This window comes from Bos grunniens, chromosome 16 (genome assembly GCF_055505025.1).
Source record: "Bos grunniens cultivar Pamir isolate PY7600 chromosome 16, Bosgru_T2T1.0, whole genome shotgun sequence".
Lineage (NCBI taxonomy): Eukaryota > Metazoa > Chordata > Mammalia > Artiodactyla > Bovidae > Bos > Bos grunniens.
Window position 1 is genome coordinate 17,476,903 of NC_141180.1, and position 20,876 is coordinate 17,497,778.

The window sequence follows — 20,876 nt, forward strand, 5'->3', positions numbered from 1 at the left end:
CCTCCTTTTCAATGCAAAATAGTAAATGCAACATTGAGATTGGGCTCTGCCTATCTGATTGGAGAGCTTGTGTTATTTCAAATATGCCAGTAAATCAAACCTTCCTTTCACATGAAAAACATACTTTAATGGGCTTAGAAATAACTCTCCTGGGACTTTCTCACAACAATGTATTTTTCTGTATAATTTCTTCCACTACTTCTTATGTATATCCTTATATGTTTAATTAGACTTTCCCACAGATGTTATAAAGTAAGATGTAAACAATATCTGTATGGAAAGGAGCTACTTAGAAAAAGGTATCCCACATATCTATGAAATTAACTGTAAGACTGAAACAAAGCTATTCAACATTTTCATCCAATCACAGCATACAAATGAACTGGAGATTTTCTGTGACCAGTTTTGACCAAGAATGTATTCCTGATCAATTTCTCATTCATTTAGGCCAGTAACTCCAAGAAAACAGAGGTAAGCAAGAGGCAATATGGGAAAGAAGTTATAATTCTTTCATTTTAATTTTTCTCAGGATAGTATGTGTGTGTTTAGTCTCTCAGTCGTGTCCAACTCTTTGCGACCCCATGGATTGTAGCCCGCCAGGCTCCTCTGTCCATGGGGATTCTCCAGGCAAGAATACTGGAGTGGGTTGCCATGCCTTCTTCCGGGGGATCTTCCCAACACAGGGATCAAACCCAGGTCTCCTGCACTGCAGGCAGATTCTTTACCAACGAGACACCAGAAGCCCAAGGATGGTATAAATGGTATAATGTTTTTTCAATTGTAAACTGGGCCAGGCCTCCTTCTGGGGTCATGAGCAACTCAAAGACAAGAGCAGAAAGTTTTCTGTCCACATGCAAAGAGTCTTAGAGATGAAGAACAATAATAAATGATGAGAAAATAGAAGTTTCTAACATATTCCCAATGTACCAAGGTCTAAAACATTTGTCACGAGTTGGAAATTTGGAACTCAGCATAAATTTACTCACAGAGAACGACTTGTTGTAAGACAAGTGTTCAGAATATTTTGATGTGGAAATTAACTTTTGTTACTCATTTTTTTATTGCCTTCAAATGGGTTTGAAGACTAAGCTCATGTTCACTTGAAGGAAAGGCAAATCATTTTGGGTAGTCCCAGCTTTGGGTCCGGAGAAGGCAATGGCACCCCACTCCAGTACTCTTGCCTGGAAAATCCCATGGACAGAGGAGCCTGGTAGGCTGCAGTCCATAGGGTCACGAAGAGTCAGACATGACTGAGAGACTTGACTTTCACTTTTCACTTTCATGCATTGGAGAAGGAAATGGCAACCCACTCCAGTATTCTTGCCTGGAGAATCCCAGGGATGGGGGAGCCTGGTTGGCTGCCGTCTACAGGGTCGCACAGAGTGGGACATGACTGAAGCCACGCAGCAGCAGCAGCATTGGGTCTGATTTGCCACATTTAGATCCCTCCTCACACCGTCCTGGGATACACATAAATCAGCCCAAAGAAGATCTTGAACACCGAAGGGGTCAAGAATAAGTGCATTGATTAGGGTTTTGTGGAGTTTTGTTTTGGTTACTCAGTCTCTGACCATTCTGCTTATTTGAGATGAAAAACTGTGAGTCTTGGAGAGACTGTCTCCCATTATAAATGCCTGAGGGACCAGACGGCCCCTCTGCTGTCCTGGCAGCAAAGACTTGGACACTTGTCCTAGATTCAGCAATCAGATCCTCCATCCAGACCTTTTTATTTTTAAGGGGTGACTCAAAAGCTCAGGGGCAAGGAGAGCTAATGCATGGCGGTGCCTATGACAGCAAATGCTCACTGGTGATGGTGCCAGCAGAAGTGGCAGACTGGAGATGGCCGCAAAGGCGGGAAGAAGATGCGGTGGTTGCAGATTAGCTTTGATTTTGTTGAAGCAAAACCATAAATGAGTGACTCGCCTTTGGCACATACCAACCAAACAGGCCTGCAAGAGTTAAATAATTTTGGTTATTCTTTAGCTGTTACTGCTAATAAACACTTGTAACCGGACATGTCCTTCACAAAGCTAATTACTCTCTGACTCCATATAGATTATACTCTGCACCTGGCATTCTTCTCCCCCTAGACTCTCTTCCAGCATTCTGCATTTCAGAAAGAAGGTCCAGGGCCGATAACTTCAGGAATAGCAGGCCTAGTTGCTGAGTTGCCTGATGCTAGCTGTGGTCATTTTGAAACTGCAGGAGAAAAAAAAATGCAAGACCTTCATAAGGGTATAAAACTTTTCCCTATTCCTGAGAGATGGTGGCACAGTTATTAAGCGAAACATAACAGGCTATGTTTCGCTTTTGCCTGGCAAAAATAATAAAGATACTCTTTTCTACTTCCTCCAAATTCTGTCTCTGTATTTCTATTTGGAATCAGTGGACTGGGAGCCAAGGTTTTGGCAACAATTTTAATGTGTGGTGCTGCTAACCACCAAAGATAAAGTATATGTTGATATCATAATAGTAACTATGGGGACTTCCCTGGTGGTCCCGTGGCTAAGACTCTGTGCTCCCAATATAGGGGCTCTAGTTCGACCCCTGGTCAGGGAACTAGATCCCACATGCCGCAACTAAGAGTTTGCATGCCAAAACTAAAGATCCTGTATGCTGCAACGAAGACTGAAGATTCTGTGTGCCACAACCAGAACCCAGCACAGCCAAATAAATAAATAAAATAGTAGTAGCTATGGAATGTGGGTATCAGAATGATCCAACATGCAGGTTCTTGGTGGTGGCTAATGATTATAGAGTCCCTTGGGAAAAAATATGTGGCAGCTTGCTCAGATTCTAGTTGAGAACATAAACTCCATGGTGGCAGGAATTTTTTTTATTGTTTTATTTAATGATGCATCCCAAACATCTAGAGCAGTTTCTTTCACATAGAAGTGCTCAAAAATTTGAGCGAAAGAATTAATATGAATACAAACCCAAAAATGAGCTGTCCTGTAGAATTCTAGACCCCTCATCCAATTTTCAATCCTGAGTCAGACCTAGAAGCTCTTAAATAAAGTATTTTGCGCTTTAGGAAGAACCTTGCATTATCTTTCCAAGAATTTACTGACTGTCTTCCAAACTTTCATCAGAGATTACTGGAGTAAAGTAGATGCCCAGAACTTTGGGAAATCATTGTTAAGCTGGATCTGACCCAACACACAACTGGGAAGTGTTAGAGCTGAGATGTGAGCTCAAGGATAATTTTTAAAAAACAGTCTATTTTATATTTGCCTGATAATAATAACCATCTGGGAACTTGTAAAATATACAAAACCCTTGAACCTCACCCAGGGTTTTCTACCAGAGTAGGGACCTGGTAATGTGTCTAATGAACACCTTGGGTGATTCTTAGCATCACACAATGTGGGGAGACGTCTGGCACCCTTTTACTTTGGGAATTCTAAGGTCTTGAAAGGGTCAGGAATCTAACTGCACATAATTCACTGTTGGCTTTTAGTCCTTGCTGTTACTGGGGTGACAGCACTCCATTTGGTTGCTAACAGCTCCAGTACTCAGCATCCTTGAGCTGCGGGGGAAGACAGTAGGGCAGTGATTCAGAGCAGAGATTGGCTTTACATAGCTTTATTGAAGGCAAGTCTAAAAGCATAGTGTCTTCAGGAATGTGGGTATAGATCAGTGCTGAATAGGCCACTCTTTTAGAAAGAGAACTAAAAGAATTTCTTTTGCCCAGGTTATGCTAGCTCTTTTCCAAAGAAGTGATAATCTAAGGAATAAATTTGATTATTAAACTGTCAAGAGCTTCACCCTGAATTCTTTTAAGATGAGTGAGCATGTGTGTCTGTTACACTGATTAATGAATGAGGTAACTGATGATTGAAGAAACATGGTAGGCTACAAACATCTTGGAATATATTAAACATCGAGAAACACATGTAAACATACTTTTAAAAAATGTGTGCTATTTTGTGAATGCTGTTTTTTCTATAATAAAATGCTTAATTTTTGTTTTGTATTTATTTTAAAGTCTGACATTAAATTTACAAGAGCCTTTTTAAGTTCTTAGGAGAATTTTCTTTGTTAGGTTTGTAAACCTGCCTGCTATTTAAAGATATTTTGAAATCATATTTTCAACTCAAAATATGAAATGTCTAAGAAATTTTAGTTAACAAAATATGGAAGTGGTATCTGTTTAGGAAAATTTATCCAAAGTATTATAAAGCAATTTAAAGTAAAACTATATTTATAAGCAATTTTGTATGCTAAGTTTAAAAGTTGAATAATCAGTTTATTAAACTTTAGTTAACAAAATATGGAAGTGGTATCTGTTTAGGAAAAATTATCCAAAGTATTATTTTATTGAAAAATGAGGAACAAGTGAAAGCAATTTAAAGTAAAATTATATTTATAAGCAATTTTGTATGCTAAGTTTAAAAGTTTAATAATTAGTTTATTAAATATATACCATAATATATTGAATACAGATTATAACACAAGCAATACCAAACATTTTGTTGTTGTTGGCGTCATGCTCCCTTGTAATAGCCTATTAACCTGAAAAGTAAATTATCAAGCATTCCATAAGACAATTTCCAGGGTTCTTCCTTAACTACCTTTCTTAGGTGGGGCAGGAACTCAGTAGTTTTCTCTGGTACTATCGGGCCATGAAATTCCATCCCTGGAACTGTACCACCAGGCTTATGAGTACAGGAATGTGCGACCTCAGCATGCCTGCCCTGAACTCCTCTAACAAACTCCTGCTTATCCCTCAAAACCCAGATTGGAACAAAACTGACAGTTCATCCATGTTACACCTACACTAGATACTCTATTTACACATTCAGTCAACTATTCATTGTATGCCTATTCTGTGATGAGCTAAACAAGCATTTTGATGATTTTTATAGAGTTGCTTAAAAAACAGTCATTTTAGCTCACATGTTTTGACACTGCTATATTTTTGAGACACACACACACATATATCTATATATTTATATATATATATCTACCTGTATCTGTGTATGTCTACATAGATATTCATATGTCTATATATCTATCTACCTGTGTATCTAGGTATATAGACCTATACATATACACCCTACATCTATGTTGAATCTATGCTCATTCATGTCCACACGTCTAAGTTTAATAGGAAACAAATAGACCTTCATGATGCTTAAGCTTGCAAAACACTCGCTTATACATTTTTCTACCTTCTTCTTTACACCTCCCTCATTTCTTTTAAATTGATATATGTGTTAGTCACTCAGTCGTGTCTGACTCTTTGCGACCCCATGGACTGTAGCCTGCCAGGCTCCTCTGTCCATGGGATTCTCCAGGCAATACTGGAGTGGGTGGCCATTACAGTACAAACAGAGAGCAAGTGCCCCTTTCCCAGCTCATGGAAAGATGGTGCCCTCCGGTGGACAATGGCAAAGATCACACCTTTCTCTCCAAAATTCTATTTGAGTCTTTTGTTTTTTTCCAGATCTCTTCAATTGATTTCGCATTCCGCCGTGATTAGGGTTACTATCAGAGTGCTTGTACCTACCATGATATGAGGAATACAGAAAGTTTCTTATCACCTGAACAGCAGGCCTGCCCATTCCATTTTATCAGGCCTCAGTAATAATCCTTTGTGGTTATTTAAACCTTCAAAATAATCCTTTGAAGGCCCCTACTAATATTTATTATTTCACCTCAGAGATACATGTTGTGAGACATAATAATATTTGAGGCATTAATTTACTATAAGAAATGAGCTCATCAGTATCTGACCTCAAAAGTACTCAGAAGAGAAACATCTGAGAAACTCAGAAGAGAGACATTAAAACGTGGCTTTGGTATCTCTCAACCTTTTACATTTATATAGACAAAAATTTTATATTTGTATAGAGAAAAATACCTTAACATATTAATATTTGGGCTTTTCTTTCTGCCCTTATATATAACTTTTCTCTTAATTAGTGAAAGACATTACTGCAAGATGAGGTCATATTGTAATGGCAAAAAAAATTAATTTTTAGGTTAAAAAAATCCAAAATACACTTGCAATATGAAGAAAAGAGCAGGCCTAAGTGAAGTAGAAAATGGAGTTTTGCCAAATCACTAGGAAGGGGCGTAGACGAAAAGTAGACTCCCTACTACCGCTACCCCAAGGCACTGAAGGAGTATAAGCTAGGCCACGGGAAGGAGGAGCTGCAGGGCTGGACAAGGCCTGAAAAGATACCCAAGGTTGTGGGTGAAAAACAAAGGGAAGGGACCCAGAGGTGACAACCAGGAAGAGGGTAGAACCTCCAGGGGAAAGTGCAGAGCTCCATGGTCACCAGGAGCAAGGAGAAGCACAAAACTGGACTAATGCCTGGAGAAAATTTTATCTCCACCTGGTGGGGGCAGGCGGGAATCATGGTCACCAGATCATCCCACCAGTGCAAGGTGTGAGCTTCAAAGGAGAGCTAATCCCTGCTTGCACAGTGGATGTTCAGCACATGGATACCAGCCCTCCCCCTTATCCTGAGACAGCGCTGAGCCCCCTGTAAATAACACTGAAAGTACCCCCTTCCTTTGCAATTCTCAGAATGCTCACAAGCCCCTAAAAGCAGAGGGCAGAAGCTTGTAACAGCCACTTTACCCCTGCTACACCTCAACTTTTTTTTAAAGGCTTTATTGAATTTGTTACAATATTGTTTCTGTTTTTTTTTTTTTTTTTCTTTTCTTTTTTTTGGTGGTAAGGCATGTGCAATTTGAGTTCCCTCACCAGGGATCGAACTGCATCCCCTACACTGGAAGGTGAATTTCTAACCACTGGGCTGCCAGGGAAGTTACACCTTAACTTTTGAACAAGAAAATTAACAAGGAAGAATAAGGCAGAGCCGAAGGAAAGAGGCTCCATCTAGTTTTCCTAGGAATTGGAAGCAAGGGGGAAACTGGGAGGATAATGACTCTCTAGAATCCTTGTGCCATCTAAGCATAGATATTTTAACTGTGACCACGAATGAGGGAAGCTTAGATTCTCCATACTCTGGGGATGGGAGGGAGACATCCGGATGGGTGGGCTAAAGACATTCTTTTACAAGTTCCCAATAATTTAACTCTACTCCTCAGAATTCCATTCCCTTTGACATGCAGCTATTAGCATTATGTGAACATGGCTAAATGTCTGGCTACCTTAAGCCAGCTTGTTAAGACTTTTGAGTTTTAGGTTATCATCTATAAGCCTATCTCATACAATATTTGTGAGGATTAAAAAGAAAAGTGGGGGGAAAAAAAGTGGGTAGAATAAACAAGCCATAGGATTTCATTTTATACGAGACGACCGAAAAAGGAATGGGTCCTGGTGAGTCTTACTTGGAAATCAGTTGAGGTATGTACGGAGCAATGGGTTGATCTACCCAGGTAGAAGAATCCAGCACACACTACACTGGGTGAGATGGGGGTGGAGAAATTCTGGAAGCAGGCGAACCCTTCTGAGGCCTCACTCTGTGCAGGCTTCTGCTCTGTTCTACTGGACCCTGCAGAGGAAACTTCCTTGATGGACTTTGGTGATGGTGGTGGTGGTTTAATTACTATGTCCAACTCTTGTGATCCCATGGACTATAGTCCTCCAGCCTCCTCTGTCCATGAGATTTCCCAGGCAAGGATACTGGAGTGGGTTGCCACTGGATGGTATCACAATATATTTATGCCAAACTCATCAAAATGTATACATTATGTCCAACTTTTTTTTTCCGGTATATTAAGTACATCTCAACAAAGCTTTAAAAAAAAGCATCTGACTTTCTGTTTGATAAACCATAAAGTAATCAAAATAAAGGCCTCAATAACAGTTCTGTGAGTTCTAGATGGTCAAAATATCAGTTCAGATTTAGTATGAGTATTGAAGTGATCAAGAAAGAGAAAGGATGAGGGGGTAGTTTTATGACAGGTAAATTATTATGCTGCACTAAAGACTGTAAATCATTTTAATTACTAAATGTCAGTGACCAGTGGTAGGTATTCTATGTGGTAGGTGAGGGATATTTATAAAAACCCAAAGGCAGGGTATAGTACATTTATTTTCACATTCTATTGCATTGCGGGGCGGGGGGTGAGGAACACAGAGAGGAGCACAGCAAGCAGATGCTTTGGCTGAAGCTGAGGTGAGATGGCGGAAATACTTGGGGAGTTGAAAGTGTAGGTCACAGCAACAGGCCTCTTGGGCTTCGTTTGCCTTTTCTCTGCTCACTGATTAGCAAACAAGACTGAGAGAAGCCTAAAGAGGAGCGAGTCATATGTCCTTGGCACTTCTGAAGGAAAGACACCTGGTCTTCCTTTCTGACAGCTTCTCTTCCCTCAACTTCTCCTCCAGATGTTCCGGAATGTGCAGGTGACAGGAACCATTCCAGGCTCACCTGATCTGGGCATCAGCAAACTTATGGCAGAAAGTGAAGAACTAAATAGCCTCTTGATGAAAGTGATGGCTTAAAGCTCAACATTCAGAAAACTAAGATCATAGCATCCAGTCCCATCACTTCATGGCAGATAGATGGGGAAACAGTGGCTGACTTTAGTTTTCTGGGCTCCAAAATCACTACAGATGGTGACTGCAGCCATGAAATTAAAAGACGCTTACTCCTTGGAAGGAAAGTTATGACCAACCTAGACAGCATATTAAAAAGCAGAGACATTACTTTGCCAAAAAAGGCCCGTCTAGTCAAGGTTTTTCCAGTGGTCATGTATGGATGTGAGAGTTGGACTATAAAGAAAGCTGAGCGCCGAAGAATTGATGCTTTTGAACTGTGGTGTTGGAGAAGACTCTTGAGAGTCCCTTGGACTGCAAGGAGATCCAACCAGTCCATCCTAAAGGAGATCAGTCCTGGGTGTTCATTGGAACGACTGATGTTGAAGCTGAAACTCCAGTCCTTTGGCCACCTGATGCGAAGAGCTGACTCACTGGAAAAGACTCTGATGCTGGGAGGGATTAGGGGCAGGAGAAGAAGGGGACGACAGAGGATGAGATGGCTGGATGGCATCACTGACTCGATGGACATGAGTTTGGGCGGACTCTGGGAGTTGGTGATGGACAGGGAGGCCTGGAGTGCTACAATTCACGGGGTCCCAAAGAGTTGGACACAACTGAGCGACTGAACTGAACGGAAACGTAATGATACCACCAAAAGGAAAAGCCATAGATCCAGATCATCAGCATGGCAAGGGAAATTATGTGCCAGCAGAAGAAGGTGGTAACAAACAGAATATCATTTTTGTCATCATCCATCCATTTGTGGCCAGAGATTGGTTTGAACAGCATAAAGCCTATCTGAATCAGCCAAGAGCCTGCAATCATATACAAAAGAGCCTTCATCACCCAGAACCGCAGTGAGTTGGGAGCCCACAGCTCTGCGATCACCACCAGCAGCAATAGGAACAAGACCTGGACAAACAGGATGTGACTATATAGCTCCACTCCTTCTGCGTCCTCCAAGTGAGACACCATCAGGGTCACAATCAGAAACATGCTCAGCGCCTGGGCGCCTTGCTCCAGGGCAGGAGCCCTTTGGGGCAACACGTTCTGGCTCACCACGTCTACACATCCACTCAGGAAGAAGGTCGCGTAGAAAGTAAGATGCTGCCACTGTTTGTCGTAAATAAAGTTTCTCTGATGAAATATCTTGCTGATAAGTACAAACTGCCCTTGAACGCTATGCAGTTCTTGGGCCACTAAAATAAAGCTGCTCAATATCTTCACCAGCCCCACATAGTGTATTTGCTGCAGCTTTGCCCATCTTCCTTGGCTCCAGGGACGGCATGGTGGATACTGGACAAGGCGGTTGCTTATCAAGGCCTTAGAGATGAGTCGTGCGTGATAAAGTCCATAGAAGAAGATAGACAGTCCTGGGAACAGATGACCCTCGAAGCCTCCCATGAAACTGAAGGTAGGTCTGACCACAGGCAGAGACAAGAGGCTCAGGTGTGCTCACGTCAGGCGCTAGAGTCTGCAGGGAGCCTGTAGACTTTTTGAAGTCTACTTATATTCTCTATTCAGCTCACAGCATCCACATACAGAAGGAAAGTGATCTTGGAAAAAACCCAGTATCATAGTGGGGTGGGTGTCATGGTTTCCGTTCTTGTCTTCTGCTCTGGTTCACTGATAGCTAATCAACCATTGCCAGATGAAGAAATAAACACATTATCCAGCACAGTGCTTGGGCAACTTCCCTTCTCAGAGACTGTGCTTCAGATTTCTCATTTCTACCTTCCTTACTTCCTTCCCCAATTCACAGAATGTCAGATAGTACTCAGAGAAAGCAGGGAGAACACACAATATAGGTAAGCATCCTCATATATAACTTCATACAAATACTAGGAACAAATGTGCTCTTCTGGGTATAAATAGTTAAGACTCACAAGTAAACATACACAGCCCAATTACTCTGATATTATTTGAGGATGACCAGAAAAATGCTCACTCCTGAGAATCTCTTCTGCTCATCTCCAGATAGACCTAAAGTGCCACCACTTGAGGTTCCTTCCTTTGAGGTTGAGTGTTTTTTCAAATTATATAGGCAAATAGGTTCTATGCAGAGGTTTTGTTGTTGCTCAGTCATGTCCAACTCCTTGCAAACCCTACAGCATGCCAGGCGGCTTCCCTGTCCTTCACCATCTCCCAGAACTTGCTCAAACTCATGACCATTGAGTCGGTGATGCCATCCAACCATCTCATCCTCTGTCAACCCCTTCTCTTCCTGCCTTCAATCATTCCCACCACCAGGGTCTTTTCCAATGATTTGGCTCTTTGCATTAGGTGGCCAAAGTATTGGAGCTTCAGCTTCAGCATCAATCCTTCCAAAGAATATTCAGGGTTGATTTCCTTTAGGATTGACTGGTTTGATCTCCTTGCTGTCCAAGGGACTCTCAAGAGTCTTCCCCAGCACCACAGTTTGAAGGCATCAATTCTTCAGCACTCAGTATTTTTTATTGTCCAGCTCTCACATCCATACATGACTACTGGAAAAACCATAGCTTTGACTATACGAACCTTTGCAGGCAAACTGATGTCTCTGCTCTTTAATATGCCATCTAGGTTTGTCATTGCTTTTCTTCCAAGGAGCAAGTGTCTTTTAATTTCATGGTTGTAGTCACCACCCACAGCAATTTTGGAGCCCAAGAAAATAAAGTCTCTCATTGTTTTCATTGTTTCCCCATCTATTTGCCATGAAGAGATGGGACTGGATGCCACGATCATAGTTTTTTGAAGGTCGAGTTTTAAGCCAGCTTTTTCACTTTTCTTTTTCACTTTCATCAAGAGGGTCTTCAGTTCCTCTTCACTTTCCGCCATAAGAGTAGTGTCATCTGTGTATCTGAGGTTAATATTTCTCCCTACATGCTTGATTCCAGCCTGTGCTTCATCCAACCTGGCAGTTCACATGATGTACTCTGCATACAACTAAATAAGCAGGGTGACAATACACAGCTTTGACATACTCCTTTCCCAATTTTGAACCAGTCTGTTATTCCATGTCTGGTTCTAACTGTTGCTTCTAGACATGCATACAGGTTTCACAGGAGGCAGGTGAGGTGGTCTCATATTCCCGTCTCTTTAAGAATTTTCCATAATTTGTTGTGATCTACACAGTCAAAAGCTTTAGTGTAGTCAATGAAGCAGAAGTAGATGTTTTTCTGGAATTCTCTAGCTTTTCCTATGATCCAACTGATGTTTGCAATTTGATCTCTGGTGCCTCTGCCTCTTCTAAATCCAGCTTGTATATCTGGCAATCCTCAGTTCACACACTGTTGAAGCCTAGCTTGATGGATTTTGAGCATCACTTTGCTAGCGTGTGAGATGAGTGAAATTGTGCAGTAGTTTGAGCATTCTTTGGTATTGCCCTTCTTTGCGATTGGAATGAAAACTGACCTTTTCCAGTCCTGTGGCCATGGCTGAGTTTTCCAAATTTGCTGGCATACTGAGTGCAGCACTTAACTATGCAGAGGTACTGATTTGAAATCTCTTGCAAAAAGCATTTCAGTAAAAATTCCTAGGTAATTTTATTTTTCAAAATAATTTTTATTCATTTATTTGCTTTTGGCTGGGCTGGGTTTTCGTTGCCATGCAGGCTTTTTTCTAGTAGGAGAGAGCAGGGACTACTCTCTAGCTGCGCACTCTCTAGTGCACACACTTCTCACTGAAATGACTTGTGGAGCCGGCTCTGGAGCATGCAGGCTTCAGTGTTGCAGCACATGTGCTCAGTAGTTGAGGCTCCTGTGCTCCTGTGGTGCATGGGCTTAGTTGCTCCATGGCATCTTCCCAGACCAGGGATCAAACCCATGTCTCCTGCACTGGCAGCTGGATTCTTTCCACTGAGCCACCAAGGAAGCCCAGGTAATTTTCTTATGCATACTAAATTTTGAGAATCACTGAGTAAAACATAAGTACTTATAACAAAGAAGATCCTATTAAGTTAGTAACCTTCGTGTGAATTAATCATCAAATATTTTCTCTCATAGGGAATCCTCCTACGCTCTTGGTGGGAATGTAAATTGGCGCAGCCACTATGGAGAGCTGTATGGAGGTTCCTTAAAAAACTAAAAATAGAGCTACCATAAGACCCTGCAATTCCTCTTGTGGGCATATATCCGGAGGAAAACATGATCTGAAAGGATACATGCACCCCAGTGTTCACTGGAACATTGTTTGCAATAGCCAAGACATGGAAGCAACCTAAATGTCATCGACAGAGGAATGGATAAAGAAGATGTGGTACATATATACAGTGGAATATTATTCAGCCATTTAAAAGAATGAAGTAATAACATTTGCAGCAACACGGATGGACCTATAGAGTGTCATACTGAATGAAGTAAGACAGAGAAGGAGAAATATCATGTGAGATCCTTTAAATGTGGAATCTAAAAAGAAATGACACAAATGAATTTACTTACAAAACAGAGACTCAGACTTAGAAGATGACTTATGGTTGCCAAGGGGAAGGGACAGGGAGATTGGTATGGTCATGTACACATTGCTATATTTAAAATGGATAACCAACAAGGACCTATTGTATAGCACATTCAACTCTGATCAATGTTATGTGGCAGCCCGGATGTAAGAGATATTTTGGGGGAAATGGATACACGTATATTTATGGCTGAGTCCCTTCACTGTTCACCTGAAACTATCAGAGCATTGATGATTGGCTACGTGTGCATACTAAGTCACTTCAGTCTGTCCGACTCTTGTCAACCTGATGGATTGTTGCCCATCAGGCTCCTCTGCCCGTGGGATTCTCCAGGCAAGAATATGGAGTGGGTTTCCATGCCCTCCTCCAGGGGATCTTCCCAACCTAAGGATTGAACCCATGTCTTCTATGTCTCCTGCATTGGCAGGTGGGGTCTTTACCACTAGTGCCACCTGATATGGAGAAGGCAATGGCACCCCACTCCAGCACTCTTGCCTGGAAAATCCCATGGACGGAGGAGCCTGGTGGGCTGCAGTCCATGGGGTCTCGAAGAGTCGGACAGAACTGAGCGACTTCACTTTCACTTTTCACTTCTATGCATAGGAGAAGGAAATGGCAACCCACTCCAGTGTTCTTGCCTGGAGAATCCCAGGGACGGGGGAGCCTGGTGGGCTGCCGTCTATGGGGTCGCACAGAGTCGGACACAACTGAAGCGACTTAGCAGCAGCAGCAGCAGCCACCTGAGAAGCCCATGTTAATTGGCTATGCTGCTACTGCTAATTGGCTATACCCTGATACAAAATAAAAAGCTCAAAAAACATTTTCTCTCATGAAATAGCATTCATTTAGAGTGGTGATGGTTATATCATCCTTCATAACAGTCAATCAAGTACAAGGAATGTCTCAAATTAATAATATTTTATGTTAATCCTGTAGATTTCCATATTGGTTTATTTATCTTTTGTTGCTACTATGAATAGATCTTCCATTTTACTTTTACTATATAAGAAACTATAATATTATATTGATATTTATATTAATCATTTTGTTGCATTTACATACTGTTCTTACTAATTTCCAAATGCTCTTAGTTATCATATCTGTAAATAATGAAAAACTTATGCCCTTTTAGATATATTTTTGTCTTTTCTAAATGCCTTTCCTAATTGAGTTGGCATGGTATAAATCTATTGCTGTTTTGTTTATGAAAGCTTCCCTCCTCTGAGAAGTGTCCCCCTCACACCATCTCGGTTAAGTGGGAGCTGTCATCTATTAATAGATTCTGCTTTCCTAGTAACAGATCAGTCAAGGAATGGGCACTTGATCCAGGGGTCATGGGTTTGATCCCTGGTCTAGGAAGATTCCATATGCCATGGAGCCAACTAGGCCCACGGCCCACAACTACCAAGGCCGTAAGCCACAACTGCTGAACCGCAGCTACTGAAGCCTGGGTGCCCTAGGGCATGTGCTCCGCAACAAGAGAAGCCACTGTAATGAGAAGCCTGCGCGCCTCAACTAGAGAGTAGCTCTTGCTTGCTGCAACTAGAGAAAGTCCATGTGCACCTACAAACACCCAGTACAGCCCAAAATTAACTAATTTATTAAAAAAAAAAACACATAATGCTGAGAAGCTATTTTTCTTTAGGGTAGATAACCATAAATGACTTTCTGAGTCATAGACAAGTATTCCCTTTCTTGGTTTTGATAGTGATAAACGTCCCTTCAAAGTGGTGGTATCAATTTTCATTCAACCCAAATTAATCAACAAGTTCTCTAGATTCTCCTTCCTAAGTAACTTTTCCTGTGGTCATGTATGGATGTGAGAGTTGGACTGTGAAGAAGGCTGAGCGCTGAAGAATTGATGCTTTTGAACTGTGGTGTTGGAGAAGACTCTTGAGAGTCCCTTGGACTGCAAGGAAATCCAACCAGTCCATTCTAAAGGAGATCAGCCCTGGGATTTCTTTGGAAGGAATGATGCTAAAGCTGAAACTCCAGTACTTTGGCCACCTCATGGGAAGAGTTGACTCATTGGAAAAGACTCTGATGCTGGGAGGGATTGGGGGCAAGAGGAGAAGGGGACGACAGAGGATGAGATGGCTGGATGGCATCACTGACTCGATGGACGTGAGTCTGAGTGAACTCCGGGAGATGGTGATGGACAGGAAGGCCTGGTGTGCTGTGATTCATGGGGTCGCAAAGAGTCAGACACAACTGAGTGACTGATCTGATCTGATCTGATCTGAAGTAACTTTTCTGGTCCTTCTAGTCCAAACCTACCCACCGCATTTGTTCAGGGATCACCAACCCTGCATTGTTTCAGTATCTCTTGACCAGGTTCCAATCCTCATCAATTTCTATCTACACTGCAACCATAGTGAGGCTTGGGGAGTAAAGACCAAATCATGCACTGGTTACTTTGAATTCTCTAGTGGCATCCCATGACTTGTGGATAAAATCCATGCCCTTAGAATGGACTTCAAGGCCCCTTATGTTTTGCCTTGGCCTTATTTCCAGTCTCTTTCCACATGCACCATTGTCTCCAGGCATATCAGAAGATTCCAGGTCAGTCTAGAATGGACTTCCTATTACATATTTTTTCCCTACCTGAGAAACTCTGCCTTTCCTTCAAGGTTCAACTCAAACACTGCCTCCTCTCAGCTGGGGAGGATTCCACTCACGCAACATCTTCTCATCTCTATAGTTACACTTGTCACCCTGTTTCACCAGTCCTTATTTCCTGGGAAGTCTTTGAAGCCAGAAACCATGTTCTGTTTTGTCTCTTTATTTTTTTGAATTTTTATTATTTATTTACTTATCTTTGGTTGTGCTGGGTCTTCACTGTTGCACACATCCTTTCTCCAGTCGTGGCGAGTGGGGGCTACTCTCTACTCGCAGTGCACGGGCTTCTCACTGCAGTGGCTTCTCTTGATGCAGAGCACGGGCTCTAGGTGTGCAGACTTCAGTACTTTCAGCTCACAAGTTCAGAAGTTTCAGTGTGCAGACTTGTGTGTGTCTGAGTTGCCCCTCAGAAAGTGGGATCTTCCTAGGCCAGGAAGAGTCCCCTGTGTTGGCAGGTGGATTCTTTAACCACTGGACCACCTGGGAAGTCCTGTTTCGTCTCTTTAGAATCTAGCTCCATGCCTGAAGATACTCAATGGTTGTTTGATGGGTGAATAAATTATCACATAAACACATGGTCTGTACCATAAAATGCTTATAATTTAGTTATAAAGACAGAATGAATACATACAAATGATACATACTAGGTCACTAATGCTAAGAGTGAAATACCAAATGAGTGAACAAATGACCAGAATATGCAATTAGAAGAGAGAGCTCACTCCAGCTGTAGAAGTCAGGGCAAATGGGATCATTCCCAATGAAGGACTAGAGAGACTGATTTTTGTGAGTTCCATTTGTCCTTAATTAAACACAGAAGAGGCAGAATGAACGGACGCAGATGACATGGCATAATTATAACTTCTCAGAGACACAGACTCCTTTTGTATAAACCGATGTTTTTCAACCCTTTTCTTTTTTTTGTCCTCCCTAAGAAAGCTTTTCAACATACGTTCCCTTATAATCCCTTCATGAAAACTTAATACCTAGATACACTGTCTATATTTTTATGTCCTATGGCCCTTTGGAAAGCCACAAACCATTGTAACATCTAAAATCACACATTTTTAATTCCTCTGGGGTGACAGTGCATCTTTTGAGAGCACGTGGTGTAAACCAAGGGCAGAGTATGATCCAGCAAAGAATCTGTACTCTATACTCTGATGCAGTACAGAGCTCACCTTCAAAAAATGTTTATCTTCCAAAAAGGTTTTTCTTTCAACAGTAGGCAGTAAGGGCTCCTTAGTGAGAGGTAGACGAGATGGCCTCAAAGATTCTTCCCAATTCTGGCTGTCAGAACCTAGAGATCTCAGGGGGAATGTCCTGGTATTTAATTAGAAAACTAATTTAATTAGTAAACTAAACCCATTAGGAAACTCATGTTCTATTAGAGGGATGTGAGTGAAAATTGCTTTCCTCTTATTCCTCTCTAGTCAATAACAGGGTGACAACTGTAAGAGAGAAGGAAGTGTCATCAAAAAGTACATCTCTGGTTTGGACGTTTTTTAGCCAAAAATAGATGAAATGCAAATCAGGAGACTTCGTTTGTCCAAGTGTGGTAGAAACCATGAGCTCCCCTCTATTAAGTCAGACATAGCACTGATGGGGTACCCATCAACGATGGGGAAAGAGCAAGTGCAAGACTTACTTGCTGATGCTCTGTGACCCACAAGCAAAGGCCTCTGCCTGAGGCAACACTCCTGGAACTACTGTGGATGCTTGGCTACTCGATGGTTTGCTCCCAGGGACAGTCTAATGGGCACAGGTCGCAACAGTAGAGCACGCATCTTGCTACACATCAGAATCACTAAAGAAGAACTTCATCGAAACGTAGAGTACTATGCTTTTAAAAATAGAGAGAGAGTATTCAGGGTTTCCCTAGTGGCTCAGAGGTAAAGAATCCGCCTGTCAATGCAGGAGAAACATGAGTTCAGTCCCTGGTCTGGGAAGATACCATATGCCATGGAGCAACTACGCCTGTGTGCCACAGCTATTGAACCTGTACTCTAAGAATTCAGGAGCCACAATTACTGAAGCCATCATGCTCTAGAGCCCATGCGCTGCAACAAGAGAAGCCACTGCAATGAGAAGCCTGTGTACCACAACTAGAGAATAGCCTCTGCTTGCCACAACTAGATAAAAGCCCACACAGCCACAAAGACCCAGCACAGTCTTTGTGGTTTTTAATGCAGGGTACTCAGAGTGACTCTACTGAATAGTCTTTAAGTCGGGGTCCAGGAATCCGCACTTTGAGTCACATGCCCTCTCCCGACACTGGCGATCCCAGTGCAGGCTATCTTTTACCTGATGCTTGGAAACTGTTGCCCTAGATTAGAAAACACCACTCTGGTCATCAGGTCACACCTGGAAGCTATCTTCCTGCCCTCACTGACCCACAGATTCCCACAGGAGTGTGGGTAACATCTTTATAAAAGCATAATCCAAAAATATCTTACCAAGAAAGGCTGGCATGCAGGAGAAAAAGGGACAGGGGAGGAAAGCGGCTAAGAGGGGGATGGATTGGGGAGGGAGGGGGAAGGGAGGGTGGAGGAGAGGAGGGGAGATGGAGAAGGTGAGGGAGAACACAGAGAACTCTGCAGAAAGAAGACAAAGAAGGTGAACACAGCCCAGCCCCTGGGAGCGAGAGGTGATGAAAGGGGGAAACAAGGGAGCTAGAAGGCTGTGCCTTCTCTTTCCAGGTAGGAGAGAAGAAAGAAGTCCTCCTTGTCCAGGCTCAGGAGACAGTATCTGTTAGTGATTAAGAAAATGGATGTATGAGACCTAGTTTGGCTAATTGCTGGGCAGATGTTTTATCTTCTCTAAGACTTATTCTCCTCATGAGTAGATGTGGAATTGTAATTGTGAGGATTCCATGAATTAGTGCATTTGAAAGCAAGTTATAAACATAAGGTACTTTAAACTGTTAATCTCAGAGCTGGATGAGACCACAGGGTCTATTTCCTCCATGTCCCTTTTTTCTTATAGGAAGAAATTGAAGCCCAGAGAGAAGTGACCCACAGGATGTCACATGGTGACTGGTGAGTGGGTAACAGTATATGCTGAGATACTCAGTCACAAACTTTCAAGAAGTTCAAGAGAACCCCCAGGCCAGCATCAGGCAAAAGGGGCAGGAAGCAGGGGAAGGCTCTTTCCCAGTCAGCCCCCTCAACTGACAGTCCCGAGGCCACAGGAGAGCCAAGTACTCTGGCTGGTCCACAAGTTGGATCTTGGTCTGCCCCACCCCGCCCAACCCCTCAGCCATCTCGTTAAGAGGAAAGGCCAAGTGAGGCATCCTCAGAACTGGGGGACAGTGAGAGCCAGCATCAAATGAGCAGAAGCATCCCACCCCCACATGGACAATATAATCCAGGTGGAATATAAATATTCCACCATTAAAACTCAGCTGGTAATGTAGCTGGAAAAGGTTCTAATAAGATCAGGCTGGGCTTCCTGGTAGAAGGATGTGTTGGCTGAAGTTTGCTGGAGTGGCTAGTCAATATGGACTCCAGAACACAGATACTTAAAAGCAGGAATGTATCTGTCTTTATCCAGTGCTAACCAAGGAGAAAGACTGGATCAGGGAGGAAATCTGTACTATATTAAAGAAGTGAAATCTTTTTGGAGAAGGGACAATTTATCAAGCCTTTCCTTTACCTGCTTTATTTTCTCCATGAGTACATTTAGTTATCTGTGTCCTGAGTCAACGTTCTGAACTAACTTATTCCTTCCTACTGTGATCTCAGGTGAGGAGCAGGGTGGGGGTGGAGCGTGGATGGGTGGTGGGGGGCATGGGGTGTCTCATAGGCAGGCACAAGTAATTCAGTCCCTGGAAAGACATATCCTTTAATGTTAATGAACACACTTGGCCTTCTGGTTTGTAAATGTCCATTAGTCTTTCAGAACCTAAACAGACTGATAAAAGTGAACTTCTGGATCTGTAAAGCTGAGGTATTGGTCCCACTCAGGATTTATCCTGCCTTCCTGTGAGCCCCAAGCCCTGCCCCAGCCTACTTTCCACCATCTCAGCTAAACAATACTCTAATACTGCCCAGATCACATACTTACACTTAAGAGAAACACCCCAGAAATACCAATGCCTTAATCCATTTCAACAAGTGTGTATTAACCAGCTACAATCAGCCAGACACTATACCAAAAGCTAGTATTACAAAGATAAGTAAGACATAGCACCTGCCTTCAAGGAACTCAGAGGCAGTACCTTGTGTGATCCATAGACCACCAGTGTCAGCATCACTGCGGAGCTTGTTAGGAATGCAGACTCCCAGGCCCCAGGCCACACTTACTGAATCTGAATCTGTATTTTGCTAGGATCTCCAGGTAATTTGTATGCATATAAAGTTTGAGAAGTACTGATCTAGTAGAAAAGATCCAACTAAAACTATCTTGAATTAAACTTTGTGGAGGTGAAATAAACCAAGTATGGTGGGAATAGCAAGAAGGGTCTGGTTAATTCTGAGGGAGGAGTAGCCATTTGCACTGAAACTGAGCTGGCCAACAACTTGGGGCTGGGAACAACTGAGAGTAGGTAGGAGCACTCATTCATGGAACAGGGCACGAATAAAACTGAATGTGTGTGGTGTGTGGGATGCAGGTGGGGGTGGAGGTGAGGGTGAGGCTAGGCCACATACAGAGTCAGACTGGGACAGACTGGAACAAAGGTCTTTCAGGAGCTCCTAAATCATGGATGGCTGCCCAGCCCATATGTGCTGTGTTCTTTGCACGGCCCTTGTCACCAGCCTTCCACACTAGGATCCGACCAATGCGTGGACAGCGACAAGCTTCTTCCCAATTCCTGGCCCTCGGTGACCCCTGGAGGATGAGGGGCTGATGTTTGCAGACAGACAGCAAAGGATGCCGAGTCTCAGATCTCATGCCAGGCCACCTGGTCGCTGGCAATGACTCTGCAGAATGACCTTGGTAGGAAGTGGATGCACAGATTCCCACGGATTCCCACAGATTCCTGGCAGCCCAAACAGCCTCTGGGGAGAAGGCTTCTCCCTTATTCAGCTTGTAAGAGAAGCTGACTCTGGAGAAAGTCGAGAAACTAGTGACATACAATGGAAGGGGATTGAGGCAGAGTCTGGGCTGTCCTGACCCAGCCTCTAGCTGTATGACCATAAGGAAGTCTCTGGGTCTCAGTCGTAAAATGAAGAAGATGGGCCAGGTGATTCCTAGGTCCTTTCCAGCCCTGATAGCCTGTGATTCTGGAGACTTCTAGTTTTAGAAAGGTCTGCCATGTTCCCCTTTTTTCCAAATTACTTAGATTCTTTAGGAATTTACTACCTAGTAGCAAAATAAAACATCCTGGGGGAAAAAAAAAAAAAAAGACATCTTGGGAAC

At 42.7% G+C, this 20,876-nt stretch overlaps 2 protein-coding genes across 2 annotated transcripts in view; both read right to left on the reverse strand.

The window, feature by feature from the left end:
• RGSL1 (regulator of G protein signaling like 1) overlaps positions 1-20,876 on the reverse strand; it is a gene marked incomplete at its 5' end in the record, with an annotated part of 124,677 nt that overhangs the window by 60,667 nt on the left and 43,134 nt on the right. The gene's annotated exons all lie outside the window — the stretch shown is intronic.
• On the reverse strand, positions 7,998-9,980 carry LOC147356248 (transmembrane epididymal protein 1-like). The gene has a single exon (XM_086343498.1). It carries the CDS (start codon positions 9,863-9,865, stop codon positions 9,041-9,043), a length of 825 nt encoding a protein of 274 aa, XP_086199624.1. The 5' UTR covers positions 9,866-9,980; the 3' UTR covers positions 7,998-9,040.

Excerpts from the sequence above, each read along its gene's own strand:
- LOC147356248 (XM_086343498.1), bottom strand. The coding sequence starts at position 9,865 with ATGGGAGGCTTCGAGGGTCATCTGTTCCCAGGACTGTCTATCTTCTTC.